This window comes from Macrobrachium nipponense, chromosome 41 (genome assembly GCF_015104395.2).
Source record: "Macrobrachium nipponense isolate FS-2020 chromosome 41, ASM1510439v2, whole genome shotgun sequence".
Taxonomy (NCBI): domain Eukaryota; kingdom Metazoa; phylum Arthropoda; class Malacostraca; order Decapoda; family Palaemonidae; genus Macrobrachium; species Macrobrachium nipponense.
In genome coordinates, this window is record NC_061102.1 from 47,919,179 (window position 1) to 47,936,678 (window position 17,500).

At 36.5% G+C, this 17,500-nt stretch overlaps 1 protein-coding gene across 4 annotated transcripts in view; it reads right to left on the reverse strand.

Moving 5' to 3' along the window:
• The window catches only part of LOC135212743 (uncharacterized), a 436,319-nt gene that overhangs the window by 23,381 nt on the left and 395,438 nt on the right, over positions 1–17,500 (reverse strand). For 2 of the 4 annotated variants that reach the window (XR_010313975.1, XM_064246466.1), the window contains exon 2: positions 12,593–12,638. The exons of the other annotated variants lie outside the window; for them this stretch is intronic. Coding sequence is in view for 1 of the 2 variants with exons in the window: in XM_064246466.1 (XP_064102536.1) it covers positions 12,593–12,638 (46 nt within the window). In the remaining variant the exon portion in view is untranslated. The remainder of the gene's footprint in view (positions 1–12,592; positions 12,639–17,500) is intronic. 4 annotated transcript variants of the gene reach the window in all.

Below are 17,500 nucleotides of genomic sequence, written 5' to 3' on the forward strand. Positions count from 1 at the left end.
GAACAGTTTCAAGAAATATTACTGAATATAGTCTGACGTTCTTCTCACTCACACAAAGAATGTTTCGACAGACAGGTAAGGGTGTGTATATACATACATACATACACAACATACATACATACTAAGACATTGTCAAGGAGCGAATGAAATACAATTGTAGAGAAAGGTCTCAGGTACACAACAAGATCAAGAATACCAGATGGTTAATTGTCAAAAGGGTAAAAATTAAAAGAGATAATCCAGGATTATCGGATATCACACGGTCACAAACCTAAACAGATTGACCCTAACCGAAATTACAAAGTTTCTTTAGTCCAAAACATGTAAAAACTTAATATATATATATCTATATATATAATATATATATATATATATATATATATATATATATATTAATTTTGTTGCTTATATTTATCTACAACTTTTTTCATTATGAAAGCATCAAGTTTAAATAAACCAAGACTTAAATTTAGAAAATTTTTATTATTTGACTTGATGAAACAAGATTCAGTGATATTCCTTTTAACTGTGTCATTACATGGAATTAAGGCTCTTGCTTGACTCCAGTTAATAGAATGATCTAAATCTCTCATATGTACGAATAATGCGTTCCATATTTGCCCAGTTCTCACAGAATATTGATGTTGTTTGAGACATTGTGAAAGAGATTTACCGGTTTGTCCGTAATAGACTTTATCACACTTTTTGCAAAGAATTTCATATATGCAGCCTGGAAGATCTTTAGGAGAATTTTTGATTACTAAACTCTTGACATTAATATTACTGAAAACAACATTTATGTTAAAAAGCTTTAAAATTCTAGGAATATCTAATTTCGGTTAGGGTCAATCTGTTTAGGTTTGTGACCGTGTGATATCCGATAATCCTGGATTATCTCTTTTAATTTTTACCCTTATGACAATTAACCATCTGGTATTCTTGATCTTGTTGTGTACCTGAGACCTTTCTCTACAATTGTATTTCATTCGCTCCTTGACAATGTCTTAGTAAAGACGAAAGCGCTTGGATTTCTGACTATCATTTTCCTGTGGAATTCGCTTATTTATGAAGTCACGTGCATCTACTGTGATTTTTTAAGCATACATACATACATACTACATACATACATACATACATATATATATATATATCATATATCTATATATATCTATATATATATATATATATATATATATATAAACACACCTGTATTTCGAAACATTCCAGATTTAAACATGATCCTTCTAAGAGAATGCCTACTGAACTGTGGTATCCACTGGGTGTGTGTGTGTGTGTGTGTGTGTGTGTGTGTGTGTGTGTGTGTGTGTGTGGGTAGGTGTGTGTGTGTGTGTGTGTGTGTGTGTGTGTGTAAATTCATTATACCTCGGGAATATTTTACACCCAGGGGGAAGATTAGAAACTGGGACTCTGACCAACTGCTACGAAGTATTCCAGTCGAATAAAGGTTCTGTAATTAGAATCAATATCACTCCTTCCCTATACAATTGTAGCTCATTAGAAAACCTGTATTATGATTTTTGGTCACTTTATGCCTGGGTGGCTATTTCATTAAGTCACAAAAATCGTATTTACTGTATTACTCTAGGAATTAAGTTCCTTTTCCCCCTGACAGGTTTTGATTCTAAGCCTTCGATCTCAAACCAACCCAACAATGGACAGTTTACACTGGCCATCCCCATTTTAAGAGAGTAGATGGTTTTAATCGCTATGAATTACAGTAATGTCCAAAGTCGAAAGCTTCCAGAAGACAAGGATTGTTGTCCTCCTTTTTAAAAACGTCCTTATTGGACGTGAACCTTTTCATTATGAATTTAGTATCCAGTGTCCATAAAGTCCCAGTACCATTGCAAGTATTTATTGCTTGTAATGGTACTCGGATTTTACGGACACCCTGTATACCAAAAGCAACAAGTAATTTATGCACTATTTTTCAGGACATCAAGTTGCTAAAGAATCTGAGCACTTTCTATGCTTTTCTTAAGAGCACCAGAAAACTAAGTAGGGGACTGTGTTATCCAGGGTAGGTTTAAAAAATCATAATTTTTTTTATTTGAAAGCAAAAAAATTGAAAAATATTGTTTGGAGGTTAATAAAAACTTGAGCACAACTGTGCTGCATATATTTATTTTGATATAAAAAAAAATTGCAAGTACATACTATAGACCAGAACTGGAAACCTAAAAGATAAATCAATAGAAATTCTGTCATAAAATACGTTTTGAGGAAAAAAAAGGATTGGAAAACATCTAACAAATGAAAAAATAAATAAATAAAAAAAAATAAATCACTGATTTTTTATTTTTTTATTTAGAATTTTTTTTTTTAAATCACTAACCCTGGTGTTGTCCAGTTCATAATTTAGATACCTGTTACAATAAAGCTATGAAGGCATTTGGTATCCTCTACCACTTTTAAATCTCGACCTCTTCTAATCGTGTATGCATAATCTATCTCCTAACTACTTGCTGGATTTAGCAACCTTAATTTTCCTACTTGATTCCTGCCACTCTTGCAATTCTTTACAATTCTTCTTGCCCAGATCATCTGCATGCAACAATTCCCGTAGATTTTCCTCACTAATCCCTTCACCCGATACATCCACAACATCCACAACCAGAAATGGGATAAGTGCCAATCCGTCAGTACGGTGTCATGCAAAAGTGGATGAAGGTAGCAACCTCGTCCCTGGAGACTTGCTGAGAGCTGAAATCTCCCATTCTGTCGTCACATATTCTACAGGACCCAAAAGGGCGCTGTGATGGCTACAAAACATTTTTCGCCTCTTCCTTGGGGGGAGGGGGGGTGAAAGTCGTAGAGAAAAAAAAATGTTCGCATATATCGAGTCTATATAGGAAGCATTATAACCAGCACATCTATTTTCTTTGAATTTAGGCAATACATTTCTATACCAACACGGTTATTAATGTTCTGCTATAACGTTATCACGAGAAATATTAGACTTATCTACAAATCTCATCTTAATAATCGTCTCCATTTGACATTCACTATTTAATCAGCTATAAGACATGATATATATATATATAATGGTTCTTGATAATATTTTTTGTCTAAATCAATGTCTTTGAAAGTACTATGAACATCCGTAACTCATGACTCAAACATACCATTTTCTCCGATATCGCAAAGCAATATAGTATTTTACAACAACCATATTTTTATTTTACTTCTCTCAACATCCAACAATGAACGTGGAGTGTTTCTTTTACATTTTACAATAAAGCGATCAAAGGGTTTACAAATATTTCTCTGACCAAATCTTGACCCTAGGGAGAATTCTCACAATCATTACAATTTCTCAAAAAACTCTGAGTTCTCGCGAAATCAACCGAAAATGTCTGTATACAATAAATATCATGTCTACAAAAAAAAAAAAACCATTCTGAAATACTTCTAAAGTACTCCCATAAAAAATTTTACATTAGCCTACAATACATCAGCCTTCAGTTTCCTCTAAACCATTTCACTTTAAGTACAACGTTTTCATGGTTTCAGTGTCCTCTCTCTCCTCTATCCATAGCACTAATTATTTTCACTCAATTCCCATCTTCCCTTGAAAAATATTTTTCTTTTTTAAATTAAAAAAATCTGAATTATTTTCGTGCAGTCTCATGAGGAAAGCAAAATCCATTCATTGAACTTCCGTGTTTATCCATTCTTCTTCTTCAGAATCTAATCTGCGTAACAGGATAGAGGAGATTCAGTTCAATATATATAATCAATAATCGATGGTGCGCTTATTAATGGCACGGACGGGGTTAACCAACGTACCAATTAGAGACCTTCCAACTTGTCTTCCTAACCCTTAGCCTGAAGGATAATGGGCAGTGATGGAGTATGATTAACTTAGGGATGAAAAATGTATATGGATTAACATCACGGGCGGTAATTATTCAATCAGGTTAACATTTTGGCTAATCAATTGAGATGGATGGATATAGAACTGCAGTGGTAAAACAAAGTAAAGCCCATAATATTCAATGCTTTTCTGCTTTACCAGTAATAAAGTATACATCTGTGGTTAAGTAAATGTCATAAGCATACAGATTTGTACAAATATATAAATATATACATTAAATATATTAAATATAGTATACGTGTATTATATATATATATATATCTATATATATATATAGATATATATATATATATAATAGATATATACACACACACATTTGCAACTATGGACGAATATAGAATTGCAGTATAAAACAAAGTAAAAAACGTAATATCCAGTACTTTTCTGCTTTACCAGTTAAATAAAAAGAATACATCTGTGGTCCATTAAATATAATACGCATACAAATTTGTATATATGTATGAATGTATAAGTATATACATTATATATACATTGCATATATATATGTGTTTGTGTGTATCATAATATATATATATATATATATATATATATCTATATATATATCTATATATGTGCAATGTATATATAATGTACATACTTATACATTCATACATACTATTTTAACAAAAGTTTGTTATTGGCGTATTCATTTATATTTAATGGACCACAGATGTATTCTTTATTACTGGTAAAGCAGAAAAGTACTGGATATTACGTTTTTTACTTTGTTTTATACTGCAATTCTATATTCGTCCATAGTTGCAAATGTATATATAATAACAGATTTACTCAAGGATTTGGTGGAAGCCGAAACTGAAAAATACCCATTTTTATAGGACCAGTTTAATTAATTTTTATAATAAATTGGTTGGGAACAAGAGACAGGTACAGAAACTGGTTAAAAATCGATTGAAAATGTTGTCGCGTCTGACCAATGAAATAAATGGTTATGCGAAAACTGAGAGAGCGAGGCACCTCTAATGTCTACCAGAGAATTGCTAATGCATCTTTCGTTATATTTTGCATCTTCCACTCTTGGATGGTCTGGGATGCAGCCTAGACATTTGTCGAGCTCATTCTTAAACACATCTAAGCTCACTTCTGATATGTTCCTCAAGTGAGATGGCAACGCATTGAATAGACGCTGCGTTGCCGATGCTTGTGAGTGGTGGATTAATGTCCTGTGTGCTTTCCTTATTTTTCCTGGTATAGTTTTGGGCACTATTAATCTACCTCGGCTTACTCTTTCTGATATTTTTTAGCTCCATGATGTTTTCGGCCATTCCTTCTATCTGTTTCCATGCCTGTACTATTATGTAGCGTTCTCTTCTCCTTTCTAGACTATATTATATATAGATATATATATTATATATAGATATATATATATATATATATATAAGAGATAAGAGAGAGAGAGAGAGAGAGAGAGAGAGATAGTGGTGTGGTGATTGAGTGGCATGCCTCTCCATATTGCCTCAAGATCGCCGAGAAGACGAAAGGAAAAAGTCTTCCGAAAGCTTTTAAAGACGAGCAGTATTGAAGTATGGATGGATTAACTCCCCAACAGAGTTAAGGAAGCTCTTCTGCAGTAAACAATGTTTGCAGCGAAAACGCTCTGGCTTTTAGAGGAAGATTAAGTCGAGCTCAGAGAATGACGCTTGGAAGACATAAAGTATCTCATGCAGGCTAAAAACTGCAACTTGATCGATGTTCCAATACTCTAACAAACCGGAGGGGGGCGGGCCTCTGTCTGATTAATAGAACTACCCATGATTATGAATACTTCAATAACAGTACAACAATTAGCTTCCTTCCCAAATAAAAGGTAAAACATCTCCATTATCAACGTATAAATTGGAATTTGTACCTTACAGCCTCATAGATTTAAACAAATTATCTATATAACCAAATATTTATCATTGCGATGCCTTTCTTTTACCATGCTGATAAAGAACTACACAAAAATAAAAAAATAAAGCGAAAACGTACCATGTTGATTAAAATTCCGAGGACTTTGCAACAACGTCCACGAGCCAAAATCGATCATGTGATTCATAAGCCTTCTTCGGTTAGATGTTACAATTTACATTATCCAAAACCTGAAAAGTGGAGCTAGACGCCTCTCACGGACAACACCAATCTGTCAGTGGCGTGTGGGAAAGCCTTCAACTCCAAAGACATCGCTTAGTTAAACTTGATAAAACGTTCTCTGTCACTTTCTCTCAAAGTAAAAGGAGGCCAGAACTTCGAATGAGGACAAATACTCTATGATACCCTTTTCCACTCTTATAATTTTCTTCTTCCCTTCTACGCAAAACGTAATTCTTTATTTTTTTCTGTTGGGTTTATCCTTGGATTCACTCGGCGATGTGATGAGAGAAAAAAAAAATATGACTCGATGGAACTCTGTTCATATTGTTTGAATCCACACCTAAAAGGAAATACTATCACGGCGACTTCCTTTAGAGAAAGAAATTTTATAAACTGTACACCTGTACAAAATCATTTCACATTTATACTTCAATACATTTTAAACTTTCACGAACGTCATTACAATAATCTTTTACATTCAGACTATATCTACTCTTAACGAAAAACAAACCCATTTCCTCGGAACGGCACTTGGTGTTTATATATATATATATATATATATATATATATATATATATATATATATATATATACACACACACATATATGTGTGTGTATGTATATTTTGCCCCTCACAACCCAATGTTGCAGAACTCACGAGCACCACAAGTTCGATTCTATATCAAAAGCAAAATTGACTTCGGCGATTTCCACTATGCATTCGTTGACCGTAGCAATGATTTACGTATCTGGTAGTTACTTGGTTGTGGTAGTTCACAGCCAAGATAGGGGAACTCACGGGACTAGCAAGCGCATAAAGTACATGCTCGGAATAGGTTGGTTTATACTTCCAGAACCACCTGTTCTAAGAATAAAATCGAGAGAGAGAGAAGAGAGAGAGAGAGAGTCTGCATCCATATTTCTTGACGTTTGTGTACTGAAAGTAACATTTACGAGTCTGTAATTGATGCACACTTGAAGTATTACGACTTCGTAGGTAACACGAGTCTCCAAATATATTCTTTGTAGGAAACGTCATTCTTGGTCCAGCATTGCTATTCAGTGGCCAAAACGAAGCTCGACGTTCGGTGAAACAGTAATCATTATGCGTCCTTTGTCTTCTATCGACTGCTATATTGATTCAATTTCAGGTCCTGCGTGGATATCTAAACAAGTACTTCGGTGTTCCTGATGCCGCTGCTGCATTTTCGTTGCATTACAGACCCAAATTGCTACAGTAGATTCGCATCAACTGTGCTTCTATCTGATGTCTAGGCCAGTCCCTTACGACGCTGTTGATTGGCTGTTGATAAGGCAATCACAGGGTTGGAAACTCACAGTCTCTCGGGAGAGTGTTCACATAGGCAGGATGTATGTTCCACCTCTCCTGGAAGATACGTTTGAAAGACGTATCCTTAAAGAGGTGGAACATACATCCTGCCTATGTGAACGCTCTCCCGAGAGACTGCGAGTTTCCAGCCCTGTGATTGGCTTATCAACAGCCAATCAAGAGCGTCGTAAAGGAATGGCCTAGACATCATATGCACGGTTGATGTGAATCTACTATAGTACAACAGAATGAAAAGGGGAAAGAGAAATAAAAAACTCCGAGCAATATATTCGAGTGTGATATTAAGTCCACCCATGACTGTTTTGGTTGACAAATGCGTTATGAAAAGCGAAGGAATAAATAAATTTACGCTGAAATCAACTCGTGTCCTGTGTAATAGAAGTGACTCATGGTGATAAGAGTGAAAATCAGAGGGATTTTTAACACTTCCAGGCATTTTCACCAGGTCGCCTCTCTCTCATCAGACGATAATAATCGAATCCAACTTGGACCAAATGAAAGACTCATTGAACTCGACTTGCTGCTCAGACCTGAGTTGGAAAGTGGAAAATGTTAAGTAGGAAAAATCTTCGCGTTACAAGTAGATCAAGTTGTATCTAAGAAGCTCGCGAAAATTTTTGATGTCGCTCGTAAAAAAAAAAAATAATAATAATAATTACTCTCGTAATTGTAAACTATAATTACGGGATACTTGACAACTATGGAACGGTAACTACTTAACCCTCAATACAAATTTACAGATTACAATACACCACCTCATGGAAAAATAAACCGATAAAAAACACTAGCAAAAAATCTCCACCGACTTCGGCATGTTTCGAAAAAGGATGAACTTCGTCATAACAATATGACGTAAAACTATTAGGGGTCATTGAACGTCAGTCAACAATTACAGCTTTAATATACAAATACGAGCGGTCTCATTCATATTCAGGAAAAATGTAAAACAAAATGCAAGACCAATTTCACCTACCGAAACTTTTCCAAATCACATCGGAAGGAAGGACCAAATATAACGGCATCTTTAATACTATATTGCGCACTTTATCACTGTCCACCAGAGTGACAGCTTATCGACAAGCCCTACCCTCAAAGACATCCCCCATCAACCATTTCCTACATAGCGCTCGAGACCCAACGCCTTTTGGCCCAAGTATTTCGCACCTTAGATGCGTTGCTACATGAACAAGGATCTATCAAAATGCTTCATACCTTCAGATCAACTTCGCAAATTTAATGGGATAAGTAATATATTCACTGTCCAAGGTTGGAGTGTAGTATGTGTTAAAAGTATTGTGTCTTTATATATAATTATCACATCACCGTGATTCACTTGTTTGCCGAATCGATAACATCACTGACGTCCTGATTTCTTCTCTCTGTCCGCTGGGCAGTGGTTCGAACCCACGAGAGGACGAAATTATTATCAACTCAAAAAAATCCCCTTTGGTTTACAGATATGAAAATATATTAATTCCGAGGTAGAGCGAATTAGATATTAAAGGACAATTTGTTACTCGAAATTTAGTTATATAATATTAATATATATATATATATATATATATATATATATATATATATATATAATTATATAACAAAATCTGACGGTAAATATTCGATGCGAAATCTTCTAACCATTTTGAATACCTACGTCCTCCGTTCAACTACCGATTAAAAGATAAATAGCAACAACTGCTTACCCACAACACATTTAAATACCTAAGCAATAATATCATTATCCAACTGCTAATAAAAAAAAAAACAAAAAAAAACAAGCTAAATTTGTTTATGTTGTGGAGAATCAACACCCTCATGCAGACCTTCGACGACGACGCGCTCTCAGGACACCTTGCTTTTCACACCTTCAGTTACGTAAGTAATCGGATTAAAATGTACTCTGGGTAATGAGAATCCGTAATGCTTTCACTGTCAGGGAGTGCTGTAGAGTTAATTACATAAGTCTCCGTGAAACTGTTAGTCGGATGAGTTTTATCTCATTAATAATTAATTGATACCGCTACAGCCTAGCCCTCATTTTTCAAGCCTTTACCTATGCTAAGTATATCTTTAGTTTAGCCAGACCACTGAGCTGATTAACAGCTCTCCTAGGGCTGGCCCGAAGGATTAGATATTTATACGTGGCTAGGAACCAACTGGTTACCTAGCAACGGGACTTACAGCTTATTGTGGGATCCGAACCACATTATATCGAGAAATGAATTTTTATCACCAGAAATAACTTCCTCTGTTTCCGCGTTGGCAGAGCCGAGAATCGAACTCCGGACTACAGAATCGGTAGCCAAGTGCGAAAATCACTCGTCCAACGCGGAACTCTGCCTTTGCCTAGAACAAGCCAGAAGGAATAAAGCGAAATGAGGGGATACACAGCGAAACTAAATGTAAACTGTGCTGGAATTCTCAAGTGTCTAAGAAGAGGGAAAGAATTTAACCGAGGAGACAAATCTCTAATCAAATAATTATTTGCGAATATTCCTTCCGTACAACAGTAGTAATATCTTGATATGGACTCCTAGTCCCTGGTTGGACGAGTGGTTTACATGCTCGCCTACCGATCCGGCAGTTCCAAGTTCGATTCCCCGCTCGGCCAACTGTGGAATTGGAGGAATTTGTTCCTGGTGATTAGTAATTGATTTCTCGATATAACGTGGTTCGGATCACACAATAAGCTGTAGGACCGTTGCTAGGTAACCAATTGGTCCAAAGCCACGTCAATATATCTAGGATCCTTCGGGCCAGCCCTAGGAGAGCTGTTAATCAGCTCAGTGGTCTGATTAAACTAAGATTTACTTAATATCCACTATTTTTCCCAGTATTTTCTCGTGACCATGTAATTATTCCCCTCTCGATGCTCATAGTAATGGCGAGACTATCAATAAGTCAGATGACTGAGTCACTAAACTATTATTCTAGTCGTAGAATGGTAAGTATTGTTTGTTTGTATGGTGCTTTTACATTGCATGGAAACCAGTGGTTATTCAGCAACGGGACCAACAGCTTGACGTGACTTCCGAACCCCGTCGAGAGTGAACTTCTAAAACCAGAAGTACACATACTATCTGACCCCTCAGTTGAATGCCCGAGAATTGAACTGGCGACCACCAAGGTGGCAGGCCAAGACCAAACCGACAACGCCACTGAGGCGCTTAGGATGGTAGTATTATCCATTACAACTGTACTGGCATCCCGACACTCATTAATTCATTATGTTTGACGAGGATGAAAGTCAGGATATGAAAAGTTATTCAGGGCATCAGATAAAGCACAGGAAGCAAGGTAGAAGAGAGAGAGAGAGAGAGAGAGAGAGAGGAGAGAGAGAGAGAGAGAGAGAGAGAGAGAGAGAGAGTCTTAATTGTACAAAGTACGAAATGTAATGCAGATGAGATTTTACCAGGTAAAGCCAGTGGAAGAATTAGCAGAACACGAATGCAAAATATGATTTACTGCGGTGAGATGTATGCGAGGCTTAGAATATTGCCGTAGAATTCCTGTCTTTCCAGAAGCAAATGTGATTTTTAATTGATTATTCTTTCAAAAAAAAACTCGATTTCGTGGTAGATGTCAACCAATATTTCGTCGATTTCATTCACTGTCCGAAAACATTAATGAAATCAATATTTAAAAATGATAAAATAAGCACTTGCATGAATCTATATCATTAAATCCATGGTGAAAGCACATATTAACATCCTAAATCCCGTATTAACATTTAAATCCATGGTGAAAGCACATATTAACATCCTAAATCCCGTATTAACATTCTAAGTCCAATATTAACATCCTCAGTCCCATATTAACATCGTAAGTCCCATATTAATATCCGAAGTCCCGTATTAACATCATAAATCCCGTATTAACAACCCAAGTCCAATATTAACATTACTAACCCCCGTATTTAACATTCTTAAGTCCCGTATTAACATCCTAAGTCCCATATTAATATCCTAAGTCCCATGCTAACATTCCTAAGCCCCGTATTACCATCCTAAGTCCCGTATTAACATCCTAAGTCCCATATTAGCATCCTAAGTCCCATGTTAACATTCCTAAGACCCGTATTAGCATCCTAAGTCCCGTATTAACATCCTAAGTCCCATATTAGCATCCTAAGTCCCATGTTAACATTCCTAAGACCCGTATTAACATCCTTAGTCCCATATTAACATTCCTAAGTCCCGTATTCAACATTCTTAAGTCCCGTATTAACATCTTAAGTCCCGTATTAACATCTTAAGACCCATATTAACATCCCAAGTCCCATAGTAACATCCTAAGTCCCGTATTCATATCTAAAGTCCCAGTGAATTGGAAGAATACAGGACGAGATTAGATCATACACCAACGTTTTCCAAATTAAGTACATCGTCCCCCTCCCCTCCCCCACAATTTTAAAAGTATTTTACGATTACTTTCTTACACTCTGAATAAACCAAATTTTTTTTGTCCAGTTACAAACTGACCGAGGTTTAGCAGATCACTTTACTTGCCACAAAGAGTAGCTTCGCCCATTTCAGGTCTCTTAAAATGATCAAGCTTAATTCACCTACCAGAAAACAAAATTATTTTTTTCAATGACTATGAATTACAAGTAAAGTTGCACCCAATGATTCACTGGATCATTTTAAAGCCATATTATCCAGCGGAAAGTTATCTGCCAGAGGCAGAATTCATTTAGGGTCCAACATTTCAAGTCGAATTAATGATTCTGTCAAGAGAAAAAGGAAGGCGAAATACTTTCGTGTTACTTCCTGAAGGAATCGAACATTATCACAAATTCGAGAATTAAAAAAAAAACTCTGTTAAATAATACATTATCATTAATCATCCAATATTATAACTACAAATCACAATTTTCACTATCAACAATGATATGGCGTAGACTAATACAGCAATACTCAACAACAACTAAAATATTTTACTTCAAATATAAAAAAAAAATTTCGTTGGAAAGGACAAAACAAGATTTCCTGCCGGGGAAAAGACCATCCTTCTTCATTCAGTTTATACAAGGGGGGAGAGACGCCAGGTCAAGTCGGCCAAGAAAAGGAGAGAGAGAGAGAGAGAGAGAGAGAGAGAGAGAGAGAGAGAGAGAGAGAGAGAGAGAGCCAGGAAGTTTGGAAAACACGTGCTGGTTCACACGAGGTCTCTCGCGAAAAAATAAGGGGGGGGGGGGGGGGGGGGGGGGATGAAGGAATGGAAAAGATAAAAACAGGAACTGAAGTCAAGAAACTCACACTACCGCCGTCTCCAAGATGTAAGAAAAAAAGTCGCCGGCCATACCTGTGAGAAGAAAGAAAAGGTCAGGTCAACACTTCTCAAACCAACACGTCGTAAAAATACAGAATTTTAAAGTAATGGATGAATGAAAACAAATTTATATTCCCCAAGAGCTCCAGAAGAACATAGATATTCTTCAGTGTTCTCGTACGTGCATATAGATATTCTTCCGTCTTTCTCATACATACATAGATGTTCTTCAGTCTTTCTCATACGTACATATAAATATTCTTCAGTATTTCTCATACTTACATAAAGATATTCTTTCGTCTTTCTCAGACATACATAGATATTCTTCCGTCTTTCTCATACACATAGATATTCTTCAGTCTTTCTCATACGTACATATAAATACCTATACTTCAGTCTTTCTCATACGTACATATAAATATTCTTCAGTCTTCCTCATACGTACACAGATATTCTTCAGTCTTTCTCATACGTACATATAAATATTCTTCAGTCTTCCGCATACGTACACAGATATTCTTCAGTCTTCCTCATACGTACACAGATATAAGTGAAAACCTACAAACGCCCCCTAGGAAACCCTACACATAACTCATCGAAAGTATTACGTCAATCAAAGAGGTTTATCCCACCTCGTTCCACGTATCTAAATCACGTCATCATCTCAGGTCCTTATCTCTTCCTTCTTGCTACGCCGAAATCCAGAACCGAATAAAAGGGTACTATTTTGTTATGTGACACAACTGCAATCAGACTTCAGTACTATCTAGTTTCCCTCTTCAGATCTTTTATTCATCATCTACTTCAGTTCGCTCGTTTCCTTTGCTCTCTCTTCTCGATTTTCATTCATTGCCAACTTTTCCTAAGCCCCATTCTTTTATGTTTTTTTTCTCGCTTCTGTTCATTTATTCAGACCTTCTTTTACAGTATTTTCCCTCGCCCTCTTACTCCTTCATGTTCGTTCACTCATTCCCCCTTGTCTTCTTACACTCCAGTTAACTTATTCCTCTTCCTCTCTTCTTTTTTCCCATACTAACTTTTCAGTTCACCTTTTTCTTAACTGCGTCGCCATTTCTTCATTTAACCTTTATTCAACACAGCTCTTTCTTGTTTACCCATTCGCCCTACCTGTTCTATTCCAAAACGCTTTCAAAACCAGGACTAGTGATCAACTCTGGTTTGGTCATTCACCCAGATGATCACTGCCAATTTGCTAAAAGATATTTTATAGATTAACCTGAAAATAACTTCCAAACAAAACTACAAGAAATAACCCAACTTTGGCGGCGATAACTAGAAATTTTCTATTACCAGTTTCATTACATCTACAATGTTTTCCATATTAGTTACTGATAGCATAGCGCAAACAAACACAAACTTGAAGTTATATGTGGAAGCCTTTTCTGACTTTCTTTTTCTTCCTGGTGGTATACCTGTCTTTTGTTTTTGTTTTTTGTTTGTATGATGTTTTTACTTTGCAAGGAACCAGTGGTTATTCAGCAACGGGACCAACGGCTTAACGTGACTTCCGAACCACGTCGAGAGTGAACTTCTATCACCAGAAAAACACATCTCTCACTACTCAATGGAATCGATTCGAACCTGCGACCACCAAGGTGGGACGCCAATTCCATACCAACAACGCCACTGAGGCGCTGGTGGTATACCTGTCATCCGCAGCTATTAATTACCAAACTTGTTTTTCAGGCAGGTGTCGTTAACAAAATCCTGTTCAGACTAAACGGCTGCCGTGTAAAAGATCGAGGTGGGGATTTAATATTATACTGAAAAAGAATCCATCATAAGTTACTCGTTTCCTTTTCGAAATGCGTTCAGTACAGACACAGACAGACAGACAGACAGAACTACGAAATAGGGAGACATATTATAAGACTGCACTGTGACTGCAACAATTTTATAAGCCAGTCTCCATACTTCCAGCGCTCTAAGGTTTCTGAAAAGTTGATATTTAGATCTTAAATATGCATAGTGAAACTTGATAATGGTTTTCTGATAGCCAATATAATTACACGATACAACTGGACACGCAAATATCATTTTAGCTTAACTAGTCATCGCCTTCACAACACTGACAATAGATATGAGTCGAGATTTGTTTAAAGCTCTTGTACAGTCACTCACATAAGTTCATGTATGTCCGGGTGTTTAAGAGAGAGAGATTTCTATTTCACCCCTTTCTGGATGACAGGTGTCTAGGGGGAGTGCGAAACTGGCCAAATGTTCAACTCTGCTGTATAAAGTTTCGGTGTGCGCCCGTCTTACGCCACCATACAGACCCGTTGTCCAGAAAGGGGTTGGATGGAATTCAGCTTTATGCCCGGAGACATCCATGAACTTATTTGAGTGACTATACGTGCTCTTCGTGACTCAAGTGGTAGTGATTAAGCACTTGACCCCAATCACAGCTTTTCCAAACGATCTTCAAGAGTTGCCGTTAAGGATGATTTGACTGGCCTTCGACTTTTCTTCTCTGGTGTTCCTTAAAGTGGTATTCATGGGCCTGAAGTGATTTTAAGTCTTATTAGAGATATGACTATCAGCCTCCTTACAGTAATATACTCCTCCGGAATACTGAATGATCAAAAGAACCAGTTACTGGGCTTGATAGTCACTCACTGGACTTTTCCTCCTTTTCATGATTTGCTTGGAAATTTGGAATACTTGGATCTAACTTGACCCAAAATTCATCCTACAGAATTCTTGAAATTTGCACCATATAATCATGCCATATTTAAATAAAATTCTTCAGACAACTGCAAGAAACACCAAAAGATAAGAAAAACAATGAAGAACACTGAGAAGAGCATGATGTATCTAACACGATACATTTTGAAAAAATTGAATCAAATATACTTCCTCCAAGTACTTATGATTGTGAGACAAGGAGATGATCTTCGGTGGAATTTATACTTTTCTTGTTGCAAATGGGTATGTTTGTTTGTATGGTGTTTTTTACGTTGCATGGAACCAGTGGTTATTCAACAACGAGACCAACGGCTTAATGGGTGATTTGTGACAACTAATTATAGCATGAAGGAAAAAAGAAACAGAATTCACGTAATGGGTTCCTTTCTCTTCATAACAACTTGAGTGTGAAAATCTCGTCGACTTTTGAGCAATAATGATGATAATATCTATTAAAAAGACATCTCTGGATGTTGCTTAATATTGTTATTAGTATAACAGCACTGAATTCTAAGCCTAATCGGGAAAAAAAATGGTATCGAACTTTAATTTAGAACCGGTCCTAATTTGCTTTCCTCGCTAATCTCAGCATAAGCCCATTTGTAATGACATCGACGCTACCGTAAAGGCTCTCTCTCTCTCCCTCGTGTCGGGATGATGATACAAGATGCATGAAGCTGGTCATTCACAGAAACAATGTCCACGTCTTCTCCAACAGATTCCAAAAGGCCAGCTTCCAAGACGACATAACTAGTATCGATTCAGTCCAGTCTGCAACTACAAGATACGTTCTTAAACAGTGTCCAGTTAATTCATTCATAGTTTGTTATTGCTTCCGTACAAGACGTTACTATGATTAAAATTCATTCTGTGATTTTCGTCCCAAAAATGAGACGCGAAAGCATTACCCCTTGCTATGTATTGTTACAACTCTCTCTCTCTCTCTCTCTCTCTCTCTCTCTCTCTCTCTCTCTCTCTCTCTCTCTCTCTCTCAACATTCTGAAACACCTTTATACAATCCGCATCAGTTTCCCCCACATAGGAAAGGATTTAATTCTAACATTTTGGAATGCCAATCCACTTGGTTATATGAACGTTTTCCATGATGATTACTTATAGAATAGAATTTAAAATTTAGGCAAAGCGCTGGGCCCAATGAAGTCATTCAGCGCTGAAACAGAAACGGACACAAAAAGGTTTGAAGGGTGAAAAATTAAACAAAACCTTTCTGTGATACTATGAGTCGCCTGTTTGGAGAGGACAGAAAAGATGGAAGAAAGAGAATATGAACGGAGGTACAGCAAAAAGAATGAAAGGGGTTGGAAGCTAGGGGTCGAAAGGACGCTGCAAAGAACATTTAAGTAATGCCTACAGTGCACAACGTCAGGTCCACTGACGGCACTAGCCGCCTACGTGGTATGATAACTCTCAGCAAAATTCAACTGTTTTAACAAACAACCTAGTTTGCTATAACAAAGGCACTGAAACAGGCAAAATCTAGCCAATTAAGAATACATTCGCAGTTACTCCAAACTATTCGGGCATCGTTTCTCGCAGTCTTCTAATTATCAACACATTTATCTTTTCTGTTCAGATGCTACGAACTATAAACTAAAAATTAGATTTAAATGCAACCTTCAAGACAGAAACATACATTTTAAAAAAAATTTAATATTGCCTATTCTCATGTAAAGGTCAAAGGGACAGGTAATTAAAGTCCTTATATATTCCAAGCCTACTGGGGAAAAAATACACAGAACCTAGTAAACAAAGAAAAGCAATTAAAAATATTACAGGAATCGCGAACACAAAGGAAAAAATGTTACTAGGTATAAAATCCAGCTCAAAATTGTCACCGTGTCATTTAATATTCATAAAAAAGTAATTTTATTTGAAACCTGCCTTACATTCAACTTTTCTTTTTCTTTTTTCTTTTTTTTTCTCTCTCCACATACAACATTTCCTGTAGGTTAACAATGACGTCCGTGATTTAGGAAAAGATCTCGAGAATCACCTCCTTAGCTTTGAAATATATGTCGCGAGAATCAGTTATCCTGAATCTCACCTTCAAGGAACAACTTCTCCTGCACAAGACGATGGATTGTCTAAAATGCAGGTTTCAGAATATACATTCCATTCCAAGCACCTCACCTGTCTTCCCATGGCATCGACAGATGCTCAGATATCAA